The sequence below is a fragment of the Poecile atricapillus genome, chromosome Z (assembly GCF_030490865.1).
Source record: "Poecile atricapillus isolate bPoeAtr1 chromosome Z, bPoeAtr1.hap1, whole genome shotgun sequence".
Taxonomy (NCBI): domain Eukaryota; kingdom Metazoa; phylum Chordata; class Aves; order Passeriformes; family Paridae; genus Poecile; species Poecile atricapillus.
This window is the reverse complement of record NC_081289.1, coordinates 146,491,591-146,515,675: the sequence shown is the minus strand read 5'-3', so window position 1 is coordinate 146,515,675 and position 24,085 is coordinate 146,491,591. Positions and strand designations below refer to the sequence as shown.

At 45.1% G+C, this 24,085-nt stretch overlaps 1 protein-coding gene across 1 annotated transcript; it reads left to right on the top strand.

The window, feature by feature from the left end:
- The first annotated feature begins 797 nt into the window (after positions 1-797).
- On the top strand, positions 798-13,125 carry LOC131572541 (urea transporter 2-like). The gene is made up of 8 exons (XM_058825773.1): positions 798-963; positions 2,721-2,910; positions 3,823-3,951; positions 6,304-6,496; positions 8,529-8,676; positions 10,154-10,288; positions 11,530-11,579; positions 12,833-13,125. The coding sequence occupies exons 1-8, from the start codon at positions 798-800 to the stop codon at positions 13,100-13,102; spliced, it is 1,281 nt and encodes a 426-aa protein (XP_058681756.1). The 3' UTR covers positions 13,103-13,125.
- Positions 13,126-24,085: the final 10,960 nt, after the last annotated feature.

Genomic DNA, 24,085 nt, shown 5'->3' with positions numbered 1-24,085 from the left:
GCCCCGTAACTGTAATTGGAAGATTAATAAACCCCTGTTTCTGCTGAATATTCACCTGCTGAGGAGCACACAGCCCTGAGCCGGTGCTCTTGTCCTTGTCAAAAGCCACATGTGGATGCTGATTTCTGTGCAGTGCTTTGATGTTACCCCAGGTTGCTTTTGATGGCCTATCAAAGGCAGATATGGAATGAGGAGCATCATAGATTCCTGGTGATACACAAAAGCACCAACTCACAACATCAGAAAGGACACACACTTCAGCCTCTCCTCTCATGTTTTCTCATCCCCTACTCTCTGCTGCCATCCTGGCAATTTGCATTGCTTGTCTCCAGCTCACTGCTGGACAAACTTCAGCAGGCTCCCTTCTCAGCACCTGCCACAGCAGCCACACTCACCCAAGCATAGTCAGCACACAGGTGCCACTCAGTTTTTTCGAAGATGCCATGTGTCATGTCCAACCAACAGCTTGTCACAGGCTGCATCAGGAGCTGGAGTGAGGGTGGAGTGCTGCAAGGCACCCATGCCACATCTCTCTTTCCCCCTGCAGCTCTGTGTGCCACAGCCCCACGACAGCAGCAGGGCACTGCCTGGTCCCCACCCCTGAGAGGAGACACCACTGCAGCACACACCCCTCCCAGCTGTGGATCCAGCAGATTCCCTTCTCCATAAACATCCCATTTTTAAAAAAAGATATCACCACTGGGTTCTGCAGGTTGTCAGAGACCAACCAAAAAGGGTTTTGTCTAACACATTGTCTCTGTGATTTACAGTTGCCCTTTGCCATTACCCAAAAGAGGATGGAGCTCAGCAAGATCGTTGTGACTAAACATCCCGATGAGAGGGAGCTGTACAAGAAGGAGATGCCAAGAGCTCAGGACCTGCTGTGGAGAAGTGGAAACTGGATCCTCCATGGTTTTGGTTATCTCACAGGAGAAATGAAAGAATATGGAGAGTGGATGAAAAGTAAGAAGGAGGGTGTGTTTGGGGATATCCATATTGTCAGCAGTACCTCCAGTGAAGTTTCACCCCCTGAAGCAGAGCAGAAGCAGCACGGTCCAAGCTCACTGCAAACTCTGGCCTTTTAAGTATCTCACTCTCGGGAAGGCAATCTCACTGCATTCTCTGGCCATCACTATGGCAGCAGGCAAAATTCAGCACAGTCCTAAGATGTCTTTCACACTTAATCAGTTACATGTCATTAGCATCACGTCTGACATAGCAGTGCCCAGAAGCACTGAGAGAGTGTCACAATGCCAAAAAACAGAAGCCAAGACTGATCTCTAAGGTTCACTGTCCAGACAGGAGCAATGCATGAGCAGACAGTCCAAGCTACCTGTAATTACTGGGGATGAGGATTTGAGAAGCTGTGTAAAACTGTAGGTACTGTGTCAAGGCCAGGGTTGTTAGCAGTACTCCTCCAGCAATGGGAGAGAAATAGGAGACATCCATTTACAGGCAGGCCAATGTGATCCCCAGGCACAGAAATATCTCCTCCTGTTTTCTCTTTACGCCAGTGGTCCATGCTTTGTAGACAACTTTTCTTACTCGGTGTTCTGGAAAGCTTTGGCCACTGTCCTCTGGTTATATTTGACTTTTTACAGCTAATGCTTGTGTCTGAAACTAAGTGTATTGCTGATACATAGCTCAACACCGAATACTAATTAAAATTATTTCAGACAAGCCTGTTCATTTTCCTCTAAGGAACCCCTTCCTCCTCCTCCTCCTCCTCCTTCTAGCTCATCCTCCTTAACCCTGCCTGGAAGGAGTCCTTAGGAATAAGCCATTGCTCATATTCAGAAAATACTCTGGAACCTTACACTGCATCTAATGAACGATCAAATTAAGATGATTAATTTCAAATTTTGAAGACAATAAAAGCTGAATATACACATTGCATGAACATCTGAACATCTTGTACACACAAGCAGTTTCCCTCTCCCATCCATTCTCCTTGCATTATCCTTTAATAGCACACAGAAGTTCAGAAATGGTTGCACTTTTCCCAGAAGAGAGGCAGAAGTAAAACTCAAGTCAATTTGCAGGAGGAGAACCAGCAGCAAAAAGTTATTGCAGTGCCCTCATCCCACCTACTCCCTTCACTCACTTGAGGTATCTGTGCTTGGTGTCTGTTTACTCTGCCCAGGTTCAATAACCCTCTCTAATAACTTCTTGTCCTCTAGAAATGCCTCTTTGCCCTGAGTCCAAGCTATAATTACTGTTTTCTAATTTAGGTTCTTTAGCTCTCAAAATACTTTTTAGAAACCTTTGACCCCATCTCCTATATACACCATACCACCATGTTCAGGGTTGCTGATTTTCTTCCTACAATAGAAAAATTGCTTCCTTTTCATATTTCCCTACATGCATACAAAGTATTTTCAGAGTTCCCCTCTGCATTTGAATTACACACCAAAAAGACTGTCTCCTTATTGAATTTATAGCAGAATCTAAGGTCATCTACCATGCAAGTAATCCTCTGACCACCATAAATAAATTACTTGTTTGTCTGTCCCTCCATGAATTTTTTAGCAGTGCCCAGTCCATCTATATTAATTCTCAAGTGACAGATGCAAAATATGCAGAGACAACAATCAGTCAGAGACTTGTTTTACAGAACTGTTAATATTTCACCTCTGTTCTGTGCCCAGAAAGAGGCTGCAGAGATTGTGCTTTGCTGAAATGATGCCTTTTCAACAGTGTTTTGCCTTGATCTCCTCCAGACAAACCCTTAATGGTTCAGCTGGTGGACTGGATCTTGCGAGGGACCTCTCAGGTGATGTTTGTCAACAATCCTCTCAGTGGACTGATCATCTTAGTGGGGCTTTTCATCCAGAGCCCCTGGTGGATGCTCACAGGCTGCACTGGAACCACTGTGTCCACATTAACTGCGCTGGCCCTCAGTCAGGACAGGTAGGTGGCACCTCATGTCCTCGTGCACTTCATAAAAATTGATGGTGGTGATATTATTTGGAGCCCTCCGATGGGTCATTGCCTCTGGTTAGAGACAGAAGGCTCAGGTGAAGACAGAGCTATGGCCCAACAAGAGCTGGCCTGTCCCTGTGGCTGTCTGTCCTCCTGAAGACAGTTCTTTCTCCCTTATAGCCATCCTCACATTAAATTAATCCACCAACACCAGAGGTTTATGTCCAAAAAAGAGACAGAGGAGTCCTTTTACTTTATTTGAATAAAGAGAGAGGCCATGGGGCATTCCTCTGGGGTCTCTCAAATTTTTGGAGGATGCAGCCTCATTTTTATCCTAATTTCCTGGCTGTATGTCCCTCTCTCTTTCCCTTGGCTGAGGTACTTGAGAGGTACAGACTCCCTGGAATGCCTGATACTTAAGATTCCTCTCTAATGTATAACCCTCCCTTTTAATTTTTAATTCATATGGAATTTATGGTTTTTCCTCATTGTTTCTTTCATCTTTTAGTATCCAGTTTCATTTATCAGCAAATATACAGTTTGTAAAGGCAAATACCATTTTTTCCATTCATCGATCAGTGAGTGGAGTCCTTCCCATTGTTTCTTTTATCTCTCTGTGCTAGTTTTATCTACCAGCAGACCTGCAGCTTGTTTGTAAAGACAAATCCATCATTCATCTCACAACCACGTAGGTCCTTTGAGTCACAAGGATCCCCCTCCATCATCCCTCAGCCCCCAAACTTCTGCCCTTTCACACGCCGGTGCAAGGCAGTACATCAGTAATCTCACTTTTCATCCCTTCACCGGGGTCAGGACACTCACAAACCACATTTTAGTGGGTCCCAGAGATGGGTCCCACCTCCAGCAAAGCTTTCTACCTCACACTTGTTTCCATCACAGGCCGTCCATCGCAGCTGGGCTGCACGGCTACAACGGGATCCTGGTGGGCCTGCTCATGGCTGTCTACTCTGACAAAGGGGATTACTACTGGTGGCTTCTCCCCCCTGTGGCAGTGATATCCATGGCCTGGTAAGTGCCACTGATCCTCCTAGGGACAATTCCCAAAGGGTGGGTCTGGCTACAAACAGCTCAGGCACACTGAGGCCTCCTCTGCCCTACACCAGTAACTCCAGACCGGATGGCACCAGAGGGTTGTGTTCATCACACAGAGCTCGTGGTAGGAGTGGAGGGCACAAAAACACTGATTATACCACACAGGCAAAGCAGTCCCACCCCAATCCTCCAAAAACAGCCCTCAGCAGCAGGACACACACGGGTGGGAGGTCACTGCACCCAACGCCACAACGCTTCTTCCTCATCCACGAATCAATCCTGCGCCCATCCCAGGGCTGAATTCAATATTCCCCTTGTCAGATATGCAACAGTCATGAGCAAAAATTAATTCCTCCAAGCAGCTCCAATGGACAGACTATGTCCTTCCAGGATTAAATTTTGCCATTTTTGAATATGGATCTGAACAGCACTGCAGAATCTGTTTAACAGCCTTAACTGAAATTAATTTAATAGTCACATTTTAATCCCTGTAAGCAGTAAGATGCAAGCCATTATTGGATTTTCACTGCTTTTAAGATTAGATTTGTTTTACATTTTATTTCTTAAGTCATTCTCAGCAAAGGTCATTTTATAACAATCTCTCAAAATCCAGGAGATGTTGCAAGAACGTTTAGTTTGTCTTATCTGCCAGAATTCCTTGAGGTCTTTTGTTCAAAATTTTCTTCATTGTTTAGTTCACAAGTCTTGAGGGTAGAGCTGAAATATTTTCAAATCAGACACTTCAGTGATTTTTTTTTTAACTGATACTTTTACTTTCAGCTTTAGACGTCAGCATTTATTTAACTGTTTCCTTTTTTCCTGACAAGATGTGTAAGTGACAGAAGCTTTGTATTTCAGCACAGAAATTAGGACACCATTTTCACTGAAGTACTGATTTTTTTTTATTTTTTTTTCCGACAGCTGCAAGCAAGGAAGTCTGTAAACTCCTTTGGGAACCAATCTTGTCAAAAAAAGAATAGGCTTCATCTGAGATTACACAGGGAGAGCAAAGCATTTTTCCCACTGATAGCATCTATACAGCGGGACACAAGATGTTGCTTTTGAAATGTCAAATAGTTTGGATGGGGTCATTTTTTATTATAAACGGCTTAATGACCTTCTAGGGCTCAAATGCAGTTCCTTGAAAAATTAAATTCTTTAAATTGATTTTTTATAAACTATGTAATGTTCACTGCTACTTGGAGTGGACTATAGGAGTTTTCAGCTCACCTGTAGCAGAAGAACACTTCTGGAAGGAGAACATGAGCCATTTGCACCAAGGACTGCCCATTTCTTCTCTTCCTTGAGCTTTCTGGGGCCCATAAAAACCAGATATTACCTTGCCAATATGGAGGACACATACTTCAAGTGGAAATCAGGCAGTCTGGAAATATCCTGAGGAGAGCAGATCAAACAAAGATTATAACTCAGGTTCTACAGACAAAAACTTTGGGTTTTGAAGGTTTGCATGTTTTTTGGGCTCTGGCTTTCGGCAGAGTCTCTACCAAAAATTTTACATGCTAAAAATATTAAATCAAGCTATAATCAAGCTATTTAAAAACAAGTCTTAGCTTTCAGTAAACTGTATTATTTTGTATGGTACCTGGGCAGAACAAAATTACATCAGTCAAAGTCTGAATGAAGTCTGATACCAACACCTTTCCCAGCTCTGCTACAGTGATGGCCCTTTCTTAACACTCTGTTGGGTCTCACAGTCCCCAAAAAGTGTCTAACACAGCAAATATTTCCATCTCTCTTAACTGAAGATTTTCCACCCTCTTTGATCACTTCTTCTGCTTTATTTCTCTTTCAGAGCCATCTCCTGATATCCTTCAAAATGTTTAAACAAGAACAAACAAACAAACAAACAAACAAACAAAAAAAAAAAAAAAAGGCAAATTAGGTAATTTCCAACTCCCTCCTGCCTCCTCAAGAAAGACAGCAGCTTTTCTGGACCATTTAAAGTTCTCCACAGTTCATGTGACATTCCCAAAATTTCATTTTCTGCTTCTTGTTCAAATTTTAAACTGAATAGTAAGTCAGGTTGCCTGTCTTTGTCCATGCTCAAATGCTGTATTGGGTGCATAAATGGATGTGGGATTATTTTTTTCAGAAATATGAACAGCTTTTGACAACCCTTTGTTTGATGCAGATGAAGATACTGAAGTATTCAACACTTGGCATTGCTACAAGGAACTGTATTTGCCCTTATTTGCTAAAATTACCATTTTGTAACCAAAGAGGAAGGCTGTCTCACCACTATAAATTGTGATGTTTTAACTGTGTTTAATTGTGAAGTTATAATTGTATTTGTTCTCCTGTTCTCAGTCCAGTCCTGTCCAGTGCTTTGGGATCCATCTTCAGCAAATGGGACCTTCCTGTTTTCACTCTGCCCTTCAACATTGTGGTCACCCTGTACCTGGCAGCCACAGGACACTACAACCCCTTCTTCCCCACAACCCTCATCAAGCCCATAGCTGCAGTGCCCAATATCACCTGGTCTGACATCAATGTGCCTCTGGTAAGCTTCACAACATCAAGTTTGTGGTGTTTCACTGCAAAGGTGAGCATGAGGTTCACCTCTGGGTGACAACTTACACATCGGTCAGAACGACTCAGGAGCAACTCTCAGAAGTACAGGGGCTGGTTCAGTGCAAGCACAGCAGTGCCACAGAATCCCCAGGGACAGTCCTGGCTGGTCCAGGCTGGTGGAGCCTGAGGGAGCAGGGAACCTGAGCTTCATTCCACTCAAACTTGGGTTGTCCCAAAAATAGTCTTGAGTGTACATCCAGCGCACATCTGGATATGGCCTCCTGCTGTCCAGATATGGGTAAAAAAAACATCAGCAACACAGTCAGTGGCAATGTGAAAATTTAGAGGAAAGATCAGGATTTCAAAGTGACAGAAACTCATTTATACCCAGTCCCCTCACATCTAGCTCTAGGTCTGGAGGGTCACCTTCCCAAAGGAGAATAGGGTAACTGATCCAGGGGGTTGTGGTCAATGGCTCAGGATCCCAGTGGACATCAGGGACAGGTGGTGTCCCTCAGGGGTCCTCAGTGACCAGAGTCACTGAATATCTTCATTAATGACATAGACAGAGGCATCAAGGGCAGCCTCAGGGAATTTGCAGATGGCACCAAGCTGAGAGGTGCAGCTGACACACCTGGAGCATGGGATGACATCCAGAGGGACCTGGACAGGCTGCAGAAGTGGAACCTCTGGGGTTTAACAAGGCCAAGTGCTGGAGCTGCAGCTGGGTCAGGGCAGCCCCTGGGATCAATCCAGGCTGGGGATGAGCAGAGGGAGCAGCCCTGGGAGAAGGACCTGGGGGTGCTGTGGGGGAGAGCTGGACCTGCCCCAGCCCTGAGCCCCCTGCCCTGGGCTGATCCCCCAGTGTGGGCAGCAGGGGAGGGGGGATTCTGCCCCTGTGCCCCTGTGCTCAGGTGAGACCCCACCTGCAGAGCTGCCCCAGCCCTGGGCAACAACAGCACAAGGACGTGGAGCTGCTGGAGCCAGCCCAGGCTCCAGCCTGGGTGATGAGAGGGATAGAGCACATCTTTTATAATAAAAGGCTTGGAGGCCTTCCAATACTGGGAGAGATTGTGTAGGAAAGATGGAGGGAGACTACTTAGCAGAGCCTGGAGGGATACTTGAAGCCATTCCCCACAAGGAGAAATGTCTTCAATTTGAAAGAGAGTAGGTTTAGATTAGATACTAGAGCAAAAAACCTCTTCTCTGTGAGAGTGGTGAGGCCCTGGCACAGGTTTCCCAGAGAAGCTGTGGCTGCCCCTGGATCCCTGCAGTGTCCAAGGCCAGGCTGGACAGGGCTTGGAGCAGCCTGGGACAGTGGAATGTGTCCATGACCATGGCAGGGGGTGGAACAAGGTGATCTCTAAGGTCCCTTCCAACTCAAACCATTCTGGGATTCTATGAGGTTCTCAGAGTCCAGCTCAGAGCCAGGGTTTCTTCCTTCCCTTTTCAGCAAATAGCTTGTACAAAATATCTGCTGTGTCTTGTTGGAAGATCCCAGCTCTACAGAGATGGGGCAACTGACAGGTGCTTTAAAAGATTTTATTCCATTATCAGTCTCATAGAAGGGTGAAACATAAGAGATGTAAAAATTCTGTTCTATCAGAAGTGAGCCTATTTCCTGGTTACAATACCTTATATTTGTTTTCCAGCCTATTAGATTTTGCCACAGGATGCTGCTAATACTTCTAATACCAATCACCTATTATTTTACCCCACCTGGCATTGCTACAATGCATCTTTCACAATTCTGATTCTCCAACATATCTGGTCTGTTTGCAAGGCCGTCATTTGAAACCTGTTTCCAGTTCAGTCTCTCTCTCAACAACATCTTCTCTGTTCCATGGCCAGGCTAAGTCAGCACACCTTATCTCAGAGTTTGCATACCGATGTACAAGACTATGTGAGCTTTCAGTCAGGCTTTGAGAACCCTCTGCAGTTCCATTTCTCACAGTGTCCCTCAGGGCACAGACACACAGTAAATAACAAGCCCTCTTCTGCCATTTCTGCCATTTCTGCAGCTCTTACAGTCCATCCCAGTTGGTATTGGTCAGGTGTATGGTTGTGGGAACCCCTGGACTGGCGGCATTTTCCTTGTGGCTCTGCTCATCTCCTCCCCACTGATTTGTCTCCATGCTGCAATTGGATCAGCTGTGGGGATGTTTGCAGGTAAGGAATACTGACCAAATCATTTTTGCAACCAAGGTCTCCTGATCCAAGCCAGATTCTGTCCAGACTTTAAAGTTGTATGGGTTTGGTGGTAGCTGGGACAGCGCTCTCATTTTTCAAACTGTCTCTAATTTTTTCTAATTTTATCTCTTAGTAAAGGTCATACAACATGGTGCAGGCAAGAAGAGAAGCAGGTTTTCTTTAAACTTTGCATTTTTTGTTGTCAGCCAGGTGGTTTTTCCACCTTACTTAACCCTCTAGCCAGTGGATGTGGTAAATCCCATGGAGATCATAAATAGAGAAATACTTTCAGAACTGATTCCTTGCCACCACAATTGCTTTAAATGATGGCCACAAGCAAAGGCCTACCTCAGAATCAGTCAGCCAAGGAAGGGGAAACAGACTTATCTGGGATGCAGTTTGCTTAGTCCTGCTGTGGATTTGTCAAAATACCAAAATGAATGCAACTAAAAATGTCCTATCTCTCCACTAACCAGAGAGAAACAACATTTAGAGACACAAAGCAGACCTGAGAGGTTAGACAAAATTAATGCCACTTAAGTGACCAATTTTAATAAATACGGATGATGGAATAAGTGTAGTCTGATTCCTTGGAAAAGTCAGTGATCCAACAAGTTCTCTGTGCTCTGAAGCACTTTGAATAAGATGTCGCTGTCCTATACTCATGTTTTCAAACAAAACTGCCCACAATTTGTATGGCTAAGAGCATTTGGCAGGTCTTGCACAGATCAGTCTAGAAGGGAAAGCACGGGGGAAAGTTTCTGGGGACACGCATGGTGATGAAACACGGGAGAGATGAGGACAATATAGCAGGAAATGCATTAGTATTACAAGTGTCAGGAAAGTGGCCTGTGCACTACATATTGAGCTCTTCTTTTCACTGGTACTCCTGAAGCCTGTGAGAAATCCTGCAGAAGTTTCTGAGAGGTCAGATTTGGGACAGACACCCCCAGCTCCCATCCCAGTGGAGAATTTCCACTGCTCAGGGGAAGTTGACTGCCTCTAGTAACTAGACCATATCTCACAAAGATCACTAGGAAAAAATGGAAAACTCTCCTTGCTCCCACAAAAGACATGCATTTGTGCCTCTGATATTCAAAATTAGGGTATGTGTGAGGTTTAAACAGTGTGTGGGCACAGCTTTCTGCATGGAGGACACCCAGGTGAGAAGGTTCACCCATACTCAGGCTGAATACTCCACCTGTGTGTGTGGATACAACACACTCAGTGAAAACACAGGAGGTTTTATCTGAATTAAACCTTTTAGACTGGGCCAAATTCCACCACAGGGACATTACCAGAGCTCCAAAATAATGAGCCTCCTTTGACATCCTCCTCTTTCTGCTCGTGCATGTGCAAGGACAAACCCACCTTGATGTTATGAGGAAGGGATGACAGATTCCTACTACAGGCTCCTCTCCTACCTGACCTCACAGCCTTGCCCTTTGTCTTGCAGCCCTGAGCACTGCATCCCCATTTGACAGCATCTACCTTGGCTTACACAACTACAACTGTGCCCTGGCCTGCATCGCCATCGGGGGCATGTTCTACGCCCTGACCTGGCAGACACATTTGCTGTCACTTGCCTGTGGTGAGTATCACTCACAGAAAGGGGAGGCAAAAGTTTCTGTAGGTGTGCAGCTTATGAGGAGCAGAGGTTTAGAGCCAGCCATCAGTCTGTCTGTCCCAAAACCAGGTACTGTGCAAGAGCTGTTTCTCTGGTGGCATCAGCATTGGGCTGTACAGTGTGAGTACAGCAAGAATAGCGTTAGACCTTGACAAGGTGGAAACAGCTCCAAGGGGTGGAAGTTCTGTTTGTGAAATGAGCACAGGTTGAGCCATGAGCATGTTTAACAAGTTAACACCTCCACAGAAGCAGCCTTTTCATAATTACATGTATCACTGGGGGAAATGTGCCATAAGAAGGGAGCTGTTGCACCAAGTCAGTTTAAAATCCACCTACCCAAAGACCCCACATCCAACAGCAGCCAAGACCAGGTGCTATGGGAAGTTTAAGAAAATAAATTTCCCATTTAACACATTCCTCTGAAGATATGCCCAGGTTCCAATTTTCTTTATCTTAGTGTCCTGAGCACAGTTTCTGGATTTCTCAGTAGCTTTTCCTTTTTTGATTCGGCCCTTGGGTGCCTGACCTTGCCTCCTGTTGTGCCATCCCTGGCATCCTGGGGCAAGGAGACCCCTGGGTAACTGGTTGTGGTGTGAAGCCACAGGGCAGAGAAATTCTGAAGTCCAGCACTGCTGGAGAGTTTCTGCAATTCCCACTGCATGTGGGTGAGAATAAAAAGAAATTAAATAGAAAGAAATTAAAGATAAAAGAAATGCCGCCATCACTTCATCTTGACAAAACCATGTTCTTCATTCACCATCCATCTATACAGAGCAGATAGGACAGAATGTAGCCACAAAATCATTTGTGTTGGGAAATACCTCCAAGATCATCACATCCAACCATGCCCCCAGCCCTGCCAAGGCCACCCCTGACCCCTGTGCCCAGGTGCCACATCCACACAGCTGCTGATCCCTCCAGGGATGGGAACACCACCACTGCCATGGGCAGGTCCTGCCAGGGCTGGACAACCCTTTCTGTGAAGAAATTTTTCCCTAGTATTCAACCTAAATCTCCCCTGGTGCAATTTGAGGCCATTTTCTCTTGGAACATTTCGACAAATTGTTGAATTCTAGCAGTGATCCTCACAGTAGGTAGCTGGGAGGATATCTGGACATGCATTTGGACAATGTTGCTATTTTTTATATTTTCGTTGGAGAATTGAACAATATTTTCCTCATCCTGGCTTTCTTTGGTCTTCTCAGCATTATTTTGTGGCTACTCCGGAGCAGCTCTTGCTAATGCCCTCTCTGTGGTAAGTGTGGTGTTTTGCCTGAGTTTTTTTTTTTTTTTTTTTTTACCTGCATCTTGATTTGTTCAGATATAATGTTAAGGAAATGCCTCAAAATTCTCCATGTCAGCTTTGACAACACTGAAATGAGAATGCTGCAGCCAGCTGGCAGGTCATGCACAGGCCCTGTGTCAGCTGAATTGTGCTCCTGAAGACTTTATATCTGATAATAAGATTTCAAAGACCTTTGGAGCATGTAATCCACAATAGGGTTGTGCATATATATGTGAGCTACAGCAACAGCTTATGGTTTGAGATTAAATACTTAGTTGAACATTATCTTTCAGCAATTCCAAATTATCTAAATTTTCATTTTCTTCTTTCAAGGTCTAACTCCTTCCCTGCCCACAGGTATTATTGAAGTTTGAACTGGGTATGAGAACTAAAATGAGTGGGAGACTGTTCTCTTAAGTACAAAGTTATTACATTTGGACAAATCAAGAAAGGAGTGAAGACAGAAATACCAGGCTCTGTTTCTTCTTTAAGATCTGAGAGATTAAAGCAAAGCCATATTTTAATTAAATTGATTTACTAACTTATAAGAAAATAGATGAGAACTAGGAGTTTCATACACTGAATGTTTTCATCTGGCATCCTCTCAGTACTATGTAGGTCTGGACATATGTGCTGCTTTACACACACCTGCTTTTGGGAGGCATCAGGAAAAAGGACACCCACTTTTTATCCCTGTGATCTTTTGGAAGGCCTCAATTCAGGTCCAGAGGTGGGGGAACAGAGAGGGCTGAGGGTTGGATGTGATGCCAGTGTCATATAGTCATTGGGGAGAGTGAACATGAATAACCAATACTCCCCATACATGATATTTTACCCAGCAGAGAGGGTAGAATTTGGCTTTTTTTATTAGAGAATTCAACTGTCTACATGTGAGCTGGGTGTCTTGGTTTTCACTGCAGCCACCAGAGCTATGGAGCTTGACTCAGCTGCTTCAATTCTAGTGCCAAGCTCTGTTCAGCACCAGTATTGGTGGTGTATATATAATTACTGCCTCTGACAGGACTGAGGTCTGCAGTGTCAGAATGACGCTCCAGGTGAAAAACAGACCTCTGTGTGGGCAGCTGAATCCACACTCTCTCCTCAGGGAAAACTGAGGCCCTCCCAGCTTCCCAAATGGAAGAATTTAGCCAGACGCAGGCATAAGTGGGGAGACCAAAAAGCGGTACCAAAGTGCACGCCTGTGTCTGTTCTGTCCCGTCCAGCTCGGGCTGCCGGTGTGCACCTGGCCCTTCTGCCTCTCCGCGCTCCTCTTCCTGCTGATAACCTCAGAAAACCCAGCCATCTACAAAATGCCCCTCTGCAAAGTCACACACCCAGAAGCCAACCGGGTCTACTACCTGAGGATGAAGAGAAGGGCCTCGGAGAGCAGGAGGGAGGAGCAGAAGCGAAAGGAGCAGAAACCCTCTGACAGCTCAAAAATGAGCCCTGGGGGCACCCCACTGTGCACCCCCAAGAGCTGCCACGCTCACTGATTTCAGGCACACACAGCTCTGCAGTTTGGGGGCAGCTTTTCCAGCATCACCCAGGCACAGCACAGCCACAAACACCACTTTTGCCAGCAGTCTGAGGGCTGGAGATTCAGCATTCCACACTGGAGGAATCATGGTTTGCCCTTGAGCTAAGCTTTCCAAAAAGCACTCAGGTAACATAATAACAGCTGCCTTATCAATCCACTGGCTGTTAACTTGAAAGTCACTTCTTATCAATAATAATTATAAGAATAGGCAGAAGAACATTAAAGCTGACAAGAGGTTGCATTTAATTTCAGAGGTGTAATTTAACAAAGTAAATATGCTGAGAAGGCAGTGGTGTCTAATAACAATAAATAATGTAAGAACTAAGTCAAGAGCTGCACTCCAAATTAAGAGCATGTATATTTGAAAGTGAAATAAACAGACTGTTCTCTTCCTTTCTCGTGTGCCATCAATGTCTAACCCTTTTAATACCTCTTTACAGCTACAACACACACAGGTAAATATTCTTACAGAGCACATCCTATAGCACTTTTGGTGCCATCTCCTGGCTCCTCATTAAGTGCTAAGGCAATGAATATATATGCTTTAATCAGACTAGAAGAGCAGCTAGCTAGCAATGATCAAACATTCTTCTTTTCCTTGAATAATCCTCTGTCTTACAAATAGATCTCTCTCTCCTGCTGACTGCAGGATAGCAAGTCTGAATCCCCATACGCATCCTGTGAGAAATAAAAAGCTCTAAAGAATGGGATAAACATTTACTGCTGGTGGCAGTTCTTCCTCTCCCTTTCCTAGGGGTGTAGATCCTTTCTATTAAACCACACAAGAAATTAACAAGTCAGAGGTTACCACTGCCACTTTATACCTCCTCGAGGTCTTTACAAGAGGGAAGTACCAAATGCCTTAAGGAGGATTTTCTCAGGAACTTTTCCAAAATCTCTGTGAAGGAAGCCTGTCAGAAAGGCTCCCTCACTCTAAAGTTGTTTTACAAGATCAGCTTAAAACCACAGACCCAAAGGATGTGAAGATTTAAAATCCAGAGGGACTGTGCAACCACAAGCACTCAGATCAGATGCTGTCCTCTCTGCCTTACAATGTAGGGCTGTTTAGCAGATCCATATGAGTATTTTTGAACAGGTGGGATCCCAGCTCCAAAAAACACTTTTTAAAAAGGTGAGCCTGGGTACTGCTCTTGGGATTATTTGTGCCTTTATCACTAAAAATCCAGCAGCACCAGCATCTGCCACCCCTCTAAATGTCCCCTAGAAACAGAATCCAGGACTGAATTCATTCTGGGAGACAAAAACATGGTGGTGTTGTTTATGTTCAGATATTTGTTTAAACAGGGGAAGCCATTCCAGGAGTTCTGGTAAAATTTAGGTCCCACTTTCTTTGAGCCATGATATTAGCAAACCAATGCTGGCACCAAAACAATCTCCCATGGTCACTACAAACTGCAAGATCAGGGTCATCCCCCTGTTGCTGCTGCTCTAGAGAGACAAAAAGAGGCAGAATAATGGAAGAGGTGACACACAACTGTCTGAAGACCTTCTCTCTAGAGCAGTCAATGAAATATGAAGCACACGGGAACTCAGAGAGCTTATTCATGAATAGTTTAATTTAGTTCATGCACAGCATTAGAGAAATATTTGAATAGCAGCAGTGCAAAGTTACTGGAAAAAATACTGCAAAATAATGCTGGAAGCATATATGTGAAGAAAAATCTCAGCTGCTGTCAGTTATGCCCAACATATTGTTTGTTTTCCTAAAAATAAGAGTGAAGTCCAGGCACAATATGGCTATTGGAAAGGATTTGTCATGTAAGTGCCACTGCAGACATTAATTCCTCAGCCACAAGAAAATCCATCCTGAAATCAATTAGTAAAGCAATTTCTAGAGTTGAAGCCTTCCATAAAAAATAGAGTATAAACAGCTTTTTTAAGTCTCTAGCTAATCAAAAGATTTGAGTAACTATAGCCAGTATTAATAATTCTTGAAAACAGGCAGAACAAATCAAGTGTCTCCTGCAAAGGAACAGCAGACAATAAAAGCACTAACTGAAGCTATCAGTGGTAGCCCAGCAGCCTGATACCTAGAGAGTTCTATAAAAATTTTCATTAAGAGAGATAAAATGTACAGTTTTCAGTGGGGACTAATAATTTTGAGACAGCTCCCAGGGATATAACATAAAACAAATATGACCATTAAAGGAGAAAAAATTTTAAAAGCATCTTCTATAATTAAAGCCAGTTCACCTCCACCTTAAATAGCACTAAATAAATGTTCCTATACAAACCAGCACCTGGTCTAGCCAAAGCACATTTAAAAAATCAATCTCCTAAAAATTTGCCTTAAAATATTAAAAAGCAGAACAGACTAAGCAAAGGAATTGCAAGAGAGCTTCCCAGTGAATTAAGAGAATTCTAAGTGGAGCTCAATGTAAAAAACGGAACATACACTATGCAGTTCCAAGAAAAATGTTTACTTAATTGCTCCAAATATTATTTTTCTAACTCTTGTGTTTGCTCCATGCCCCCTAACAGGAAAAAAATTTAAAAAAGCAACTTTGCTCTTTGAGAGGAAGTTCTCAGCTCTTCTCCCAAAGACAGAGGTGCTTCTGTTGATAAGATTAGTCACAGAATTCCTACAGAAAAAGCTGGGAAAAGCCCTTTAGATGTCCTAGCTTGGGTATTGGTGACTCCAGGATGACTTACCTGTTGACTCCTCATGAATAATTAGCAAAGCTGCACGGAGGGAATGTGAAGGGATTTGCTTTTCCAGTGGATATTTGTAGCAGAGGTCAGAGCCACACTGACATCTGCACTGGAGTTACTGGAGAGCAAAGTTTCCCTTCTGAGCCACAGAAGCACTGAATTCTTTAGTCTGGAGAAGCCCTCTAAGATCCTCCAGTCCAACCACTCCTCCAGCACTGCTACAATTGCCACTAACCCACGTCCCCAAGTGCCACATCCACACAGGGTTTAAATCCTTCCAGGGATGGGGTCTCCATCCCTGCCTGTCAGTGTTTGACAGCCCTTTCCACAATGAATTTTTTCCTGATATCCACTCTAAAACTGGTTTCCATCGTCTGATCTTCTTTGAGACCTAATCACCTCCTCACAGGGGTCAAGAGCTGATGGGAAGAGCAGCACAGAGGGAGACCACAACAGGAGGTGGTGACACCAAGCAGGGGACACCCAAAGCTGCTGACCTGGAAAACCCAGTGCTGTGCTTCCCATCAGTGATGGGAGAAGTGGCTGCAGCACTGCATGGCACCCACAAAGCAAATCACGGTGGGGTTAAAGCCTGATGAACACATTTCCCTGTTATGCCTCTGCTCTCAAGCAACCAGAGCTGCTTTACAGCAGAGCCTACTCCCTGTTCCATTCAACACTGCTGTGAGCTTAAAATAAACACTGTCCTTTTTTTCAGCCCTTCTGCAAAGGACATCTCTTCTTCCCACACCTGCAAACAATCAGTGCAGACTGATTGGAGCCTGAAATCATCGGATGCAGGGAGAGTATGCATCTCTCCCCAGCACCTAGGCTGGTGGCACAGGGAGCCAGCCAGCATCCCAGCAGGCACCAGAAAATAACAGGAAGGGCTCTGTGTCCTAGAGGGGCACTCCAGCAACATGGCACCTTCTTACAAGCTGAAAAACCCAAAACTTCAAAACTTATCAGAAAAAGATAATTCCTAAAAATATCCAGCTGCTGGAGAGTTTCTCTGTGCTCTGCCCATGACAGATTCCTCCAGCCTCCAATGACAGACATATTGCCCAACACTGCAGAATGATTTAGGTTTTCTGTAGATCACATTTGCCAGGGTTGCAGAAATATCACCACTCTGAGGGGGAGACCTGTTTGCTGAATGCTGTTCCCTCACTCCCTCTTCCTCTACGTCAGTTTTAATTTGGGAGATGGAAGTAGTTCAAATAGGAAACAAGCCCTTGATTGCAGTCGATTTTACAGTTCTTAGGGACTCTTTACAAACTCCTACAGCTGCTGCTGCAGCTGGAATTCACACATCCCAGTGGTGGGATAAGATGTGGGATGGCTCCGTGGGAAGCAAAGATTTCTTCCACCACGTTGTGCCCGGCAATTAATTTGAATATCTCTGACTTCTTATTCAGCAGCTTCTGTAACCTCTGTGCATTCAAGAGCTTAAGGTCTCATGGAACTGCATCCTCACATCCACCTTCAGGGCTAGGTTTTTGCATAGACACTTGAGGCAGACACAAAACCCCGCTCCCTGCTCACACAGCACAGCAGGGTTGAAGCACCAAGTGTGTGCAGAAGCCCTTCCAAAAAACATCCAACTATGTCACAACCCAAAATGCACAGTTGTTGGGGCTGTTTAGCACATCCCAGTCCCTGCAAATTAAACTGTGCTGTGCACAAGGCAAAGGCAGAGAGACAGAGGCATCCTTGACCTATGCAGCTAAGGATGGTCTGGAATCTTTTTCCCCCAGCACACCCTGTCCTGTACCTGACAGTGCTTTTCCACACTTCCCTCACTTCAGCCAAGTGCTGACAGGTCTGTTGCTCTGTCTTCCAAAAATCTCTGCTCTGCAGAACCACTCAGCCAGAAATCAGGGAGAGACTTTTTGTCTTTGGAGAAAACAAAAAAGTCAGAGGTGATGACAAACTGTCAGCCAGTGATGGTTTCTTACTGTAGCCAAGTGAGCTTAATTCACTTGTGCAAATTAAATCACATTAAGGACATTTTCCCTTAGCAGAAACTGAGTTATCCAATAGATAAGACATTTCGTTGGTTTTTTTTTGCCTAACCCAAGATGTGCATCTTTACTGCGAATGGATTTATACCTGTTTGTGCTTGTGTGTGAAAATGTCGCTCTGCAGTACTGCTTGCATAATCACCCACAGCCAGAGTAACTCTCCCTCTATCCATTCCTCTATCCATATTAATTTTCAGTTATTTCTACTGTCTGAAGGTTAATTTCTGGATGCTACCAGTCCTCTTGTTTATCAGCAACCCATGCTATGTACAGCATCTTCCACTTCTAGTAAGAACTACTTGGCAGAAAAGTAGTCATCACTGGGATTTATAGGCTGAACAAGTTTCTTGTTGGAAGAATTATAGTATTCTGCTCTATGTTAAGGCCTAGCACATACATCTCCTACAACATACAGGTTTTTGAGAATGGATGATTTCCTTGGAAGCAGCCATACCCTGGGTAAGACCCACAGCCCTACCATCAGGGCAAACATAAAGGGCAGGGAAGTTTTTTAAGCTGAGAGTAGGTGCAGGGAAGTGAATTGACTCTCAAATTGCAGAAGTGAATGAAGAAGCAGAAAAATACTTTGTCTTGCATCATAAAAAGAGGCAAGTCCAGCCAGCTTTGTCATTTCCAACAGGAACCTGCTGCCCTGAGGTAGGTTTGGAAAAAGAGCCTTTTTGAATCTGGGCTTTTCCCTGGAGCTAGGAGACTGGGTCTGAAGCGGAAAATAAGAACTATTTGAGTTTCAATTTCCCATCTTTACTGAAATACAGCAATACAGACAGCCTCAGGCTTCAAAATCCCTCCAGTATTTCAGACTGTTTCAATATCATGGTTGGACTCAATCATCCTAAAAGGCCTTCTCTAAACAACTATCCTATAATGCTGTGATTCTCATGTGGATGATCCAGCCTGCCATGCTAGAGATGACCAGAAAAACAAACAGCCTCAATGTTCAGATTCAGGCATGAACCAGAGAGATTTTCTGCCTCTCAGCTTCCAAGCCCAGGACTCGGTACCAATCTTATCACCACAGGCAGCCAGACCAGCCTGGAGAAATGTCCATTGCTGGTAGGAAAAATGATCCAGCTGACTGGAAAAAGGGAAGGGACACAAAACCAAACAAGGGGAACCAGCCAGAACAATGCCCTGGGTTTTTCTTTGTGTTTCACTGGGTTCCATGACACACATGACAGGTCCTTCCTGGAGCCTCAGACACATTTCCTGAGCTGGACACCATGGGCACACCGGTGAATGGGATGGTTCCAGGGGGCAGGTCCTCATCACCAAGCTGCTGAACCACCACTGCAGTCTTTGGCATGTGCTGGCCTTGGATAACCAGTGCCTTTCCAAACAATTCCTCGCCCCCACTAGCAGCAATGTTTTGAATAAATACCTTGAAAAAAATTGCAGCTGAAATAGAGGAGTTGTTTTCTACCCCAGCACTCAGAGCACCAGCCTGCATGAAGAGAGTCTCTCTCTAAAGTTGCCACTCATTTTGCCATGACAGAGCAGAGCTTTTTTGCACATTGCTGTAGCTGTAAGACATCTACAACCTGCTCTTCACAAATTCCTGCCCCACTCCTATCCCAGGATAGAGACTGTCGCTCCTAATCAATAAGCTGGTTTCCAGATATCACTTCTGCACTCTTGGAGCTGCATGGACTGAGGAGATGAGTCATGAGAGCATGTCAAGGTGGACAGAAGGGACAGTGGGTCTCCAGAGCAGGTAGGAAGGGGAGGGAAGTGATGCTTTAGGAGAGCTGGTAATTTTGGGAGCGTACATCATCAAGAGCAGTACACAGAGCAGCAGAGAGGTTCAGAGCACAAGGAGTTTAGGCTGTGCCAGGGCCAGGGAACTGCTCTTTGTGAGCCCTCTGAACCTGGAGATCTGAGTATTTGCTGCAATTTCCACAGCTGCACACGTGGCTGTGCTGGAGTCACACCAGGAGAGGGAGACGGACACCGGAGCAGACTGTGCTCTGCTCCAGCCACCTATCCCACCCCATCCCACTGCCACACAGGGAAATGCCTTTCTCTAGAGAACGTCTACAAGCCAAAATGTAGGGATAGAAGCTTCCCACACCAGCTCAGCTTTTGGGCCGCTCTGTACAAACCCGAAATGATTTGCCCTCAGCAAACAAATCCAAGATTGTGACAGACCCTGTGGTGCTCTGTGCTGAAACAGATTTTTCTGCTCTTCACTCACTCATAAAAACAAGAAGATGTAAAGAAAATTGGCCGTGGATGTTGATGGGGGCTGACTTGCCCCGTCAGGAACCCTGCCTGTGGGCCAGGCCACAGCTGACCAGAGGTGTGTCCTGAGCCAGGACATGGGCTCTCTCCCACCACATGGCTCTCTCTCACTCCTGCCATACTTCCATTACCACTGCCAGCTCTCCACACACCTCCACAGGAACTACAGACTGGCAGTACTTCTGGTAGTGAAACATTAAGTTTGGTCACAGTCAATCCAGGTGAGCTGCAAAAGTCCCTTACTTCACTGTAGCAAATTTGGAGCATCGCCTCATTTTGACACTCTGTCCCATTACATCCTCAAGGACAAGTTAATGAAGTATGGGCTAAAATAGGTGTGAAGCAATTTGGATTGAAAATTGGCTGAATGGTTGGGCTCAAAGCGTTATAATCAGTGGCACAAATTACACGTAGAGGCCAGTCATTAGTGGTGTAAGCCAGGCATAATAAGTTTAATTTCTTAATTAATTATTAGAATGTTGGAGCAGGGTGCACCCTCAACAAACTTGGGGAAAGCACAAGACTGGGAGTAGTGTTGGGTATACCAGAGGGTTGTGTTGGCATCCAGAGGGTCCTCAGCAGGCTGGGAAAAATGGGCTGACAAGAACCCCTTGAAGTTCCAGAAGAAGTACAGAGTCCTGGGGAGGAACAATTCCATCTGTACCTGCTGGTGGCCCTCCAGCTGGAAAGCAGCATGGCAGAAAAGGCCTGGAGGGTCCTGGTGGTCACCAAGGTGACCACAAGGCAGCAAGGTGTCCATGCAGCAAGAAAGCCAATATCTCTGTGGGCTGCATTAGGAGGAATCCTGTCAGCATTTCCAGGGAGGGGATCCCTCCCTTTCTCCCACAAGCACTGGTCACAAATCACATATCCACACCCCAGTCTTGCAAAAGCAGACCAGGACTTGGGGTTTAGCAACCTGTAAAGCTCCATACATGGATTTACACCATTTTAAAATGTTGTTGAAGTCCAAGGGCTGATGCAGCTCCCTGAGCAGACCTATTCCCATCAGTAAAACCTGAATCAAGGAGCACAGCCAAAAACAGCAAATCTGCTACCAAGTGGTTTTAATGCACCTCTTCAAGGCCACTGAGGCTTGAGAGAGGAATGAAGCCAAAGTGTGTGAAGCTGAATTACGGCCATTAGAATCTTTCCTGGCACAGCTGACCAGTTCAAGCTTTGTACCCAGCTGATGCAGCCAGACAGCTCCTGCCTGGCAAGCTAAACCAGTCAGGGATCATTCAGCATTTTCCTGGTGCTGCGTCTGGTTGAGATCCAATGACCAACCCCTGCTCTGACCATGTCAAGCACCGGGCTTGGTCCAAGGGATGTGCTCAGAGACACCTTCCCAGACAGCACAGAACAAGAAACATCAAGCATCTTCACCAGCAGAGAGCTGATGAGGTAAGTCACAGATTTAGACCTCCTAAATCACACAGAGCTCAGCTGTCAGACACCAGCACCAGCTGCCTTGTCCTCAGCACCAAGTGGTCTTTCACACACACCTAAAACCAAGAGGCAGCTCTCTAGTCCTCTGTATTTCCTGCATGAACAATTTACACACATTTACCTGGCCACCCAGAGCTGGTGGCCCACTCCCAGGCAGGTGATACGTGACAGCTAGTTTTTTTGGATTTCAAACAAATTTTCAAACACACGGCACATCTCAATCCTTTTGCCTAGGAATGGCCATTTCAGGCTCAGTTTTCCCACCTTGAACCCCAGAGAATACCTACATCCTTGAGTGGCCAGCACTGGAGGTGATGGGCACCAGAACTGGCACTGAGTTACATCTGGGAGGTTTTCTACTATTCCCACCTTTCTGCATTAATCCTACACAGAGGGAATCTCAGTCCTCAGGCAACCAGGAGGGCTTTGCCTGGGGCACACAGCTGCAGGCAGACATTCCTGCATCCAGCTGGCTGCACCTGGGATCCAGTGACTCTGTCACATGGCACTGGAGGTCTTCCCTGCTCTGCCTCCAGCCCAGAGCAGGCTTCTGCCAGGGGCCTCATTCCCACAGGGCATCAGCAGACTGTGATCCTGTTACTTATTAACCAGCTCTGATAATCTAAACAATGCACCACTCCAAGATATCCATCACTGACCTGCCAGCCATGGGCTTTTTTGTGTGTCACTCCAACCTGTCAAATACCTCATTAAGGCACCAGAATCAGACAGAGCAGTCCTGAATCTGGTTCCTTTGTACAAGGACATGTGGTGGCAGGACAGGTGGGAATGGCTTCATGCTGACAGAGAGCAGTCGAGATTAGATGTTAGGAAGAGATTGCTCCCTGTGAGGGTTTGGAGGTCCTGGCACAGTCCCTGCCAACCCTGCCCCTGGAAATGTTCCAGACTGGGTTGGATGGGGCTTGGAGCAACCTAGGATAGTGAAAGGTGTCCCTGCTCATGGCAGGAGGTGGAATGAGACGGGCTTTCAAGTCTCTTTCAACCCAAAACATTCTGGGATTCTGTGACCCTGACATTTTCTCCGTTGGTCAGATTATGGTGCTGGTGTCACCAAGGCTGTGAGTTCATTCCCTGTATGGGCCATTTCCTTCAGAGCTGGACTCCATTATTCTTGTGGGTCCCTTCCAGCTCAGAATGTTCTGTGGATCTGTGATTCTCTGGGAGAAAGAAATACCCTACAGCACAACCCAGGAATGAGCCCTGCCTGCCCCCTGTGCTGCCCCCATTTGAGGGAGAGCTGAAAAGATGTTCTTTGAAATAACTTGAAGCCAGGCCTGGGGATCTCTGAAATATCACAGGTGTGAAGCTAAAACCTCAGTCTGAGCAGACTCCCTGTGAGGCTCTTCCATCCAAATCACCCAATGCATTTCCCTTCTTTGGATGCAAGGATTCATTTCACCAGTCAGAAAGCAGAGGCAGCCCAAGGAAAAAATTAATGGTAAAGGGAAAATATGTTACCTGCACTAGAGTGAAGCAGCTTCCCCTGCAAAATTTCATGTTCTGCTGGGTGCAAAGGCATAGGATGACAGTGTCTGGCTCACTCACGAGGCTGCTGCCTATTTGATCAGAGGAAGACTAGCTCTGGCAGCAATGCTAAGCTGACAGCTTATATCAGATGCCCTCCTCTTAGGGGATAAAAAAATCCAGTCTGCTGTTAAAAACATCTCCATCAAAAGAGATGCACCCTGGGAATGGGGTGCAGTGAGAATAACATCCCTTCAGCTCTTGTGCATGTGTTTCCACAGGGCTGAGGGAAGCAAAGCCATCAAGTTAGATGGGAACATTCTCTCCAGCACCCAGCTCAATTTGCAAGGTTCCTTTCTCAAGTATCACTGTGAAAGAGTCCTAAAGTGAATTCTGCTATGGCTTAAATTAGCCTAAAAGGTCCCTTAAGTTCACCATCTTCTCTGCCCCTTCTCCTGTGTTACTATTCCAGCCTTCCCTCTCCAGCCTCTTCTCTGTCATTTGCAGCACTTTCACAGGCTTGTAAACCTCTCAAATATGCCACACTTCTGATATTTCAGATTCCTCTAGTGAGATAGGGAGGACAAGTTAATTTTATTTTTTTTTTAGAAAGAAGAGAAATTTGAATTTCTCAAATAATTTATAAAAAGCAATTAAACAATGGAATATCTAGTCTTCCATTGTATTTCATTAACAGAATAGTACTTCTGAAAGCTACCCAGAAACAGGAAAACTGAGAGGCTGCTGAATACAAAATGCTGTATTGCACATTCCCAGGTCAGACTTTTGGTAGGGAAGGATTCTAAATTGTATTGGATAAGGAGGATAATGCTGGAGAGGTCAAGTTCAGGTACACTGACAATCCATTTTAAAATCTTCTATCCTTTTAAATGGTTGAGAAGAAGAAAGGACAAAGTTAAAGGAGAATTATTTTTTTTTAAAAAAAGGAGAGAGAAAAGAAAATGTAAAAATTAAAAAAAAAATTAAAGAAAAGAAAAAACAAAGAGAAAGAGGACATTTGGGTAGATTGTTGGCAAGAGACCCAGGAC

Bases quoted from the DNA above. Each gene is read 5' to 3' on its own strand.
- LOC131572541 (XM_058825773.1), top strand. From the start codon at position 798: ATGGAGCTCAGCAAGATCGTTGTGACTAAACATCCCGATGAGAGGGAG. The intron at 3,952-6,303 runs GTAAGTGCCACT...TCCTGTTCTCAG, and splicing joins GCAGTGATATCCATGGCCTG to TCCAGTCCTGTCCAGTGCTT. The intron at 8,677-10,153 runs GTAAGGAATACT...TTTGTCTTGCAG, and splicing joins AGCTGTGGGGATGTTTGCAG to CCCTGAGCACTGCATCCCCA.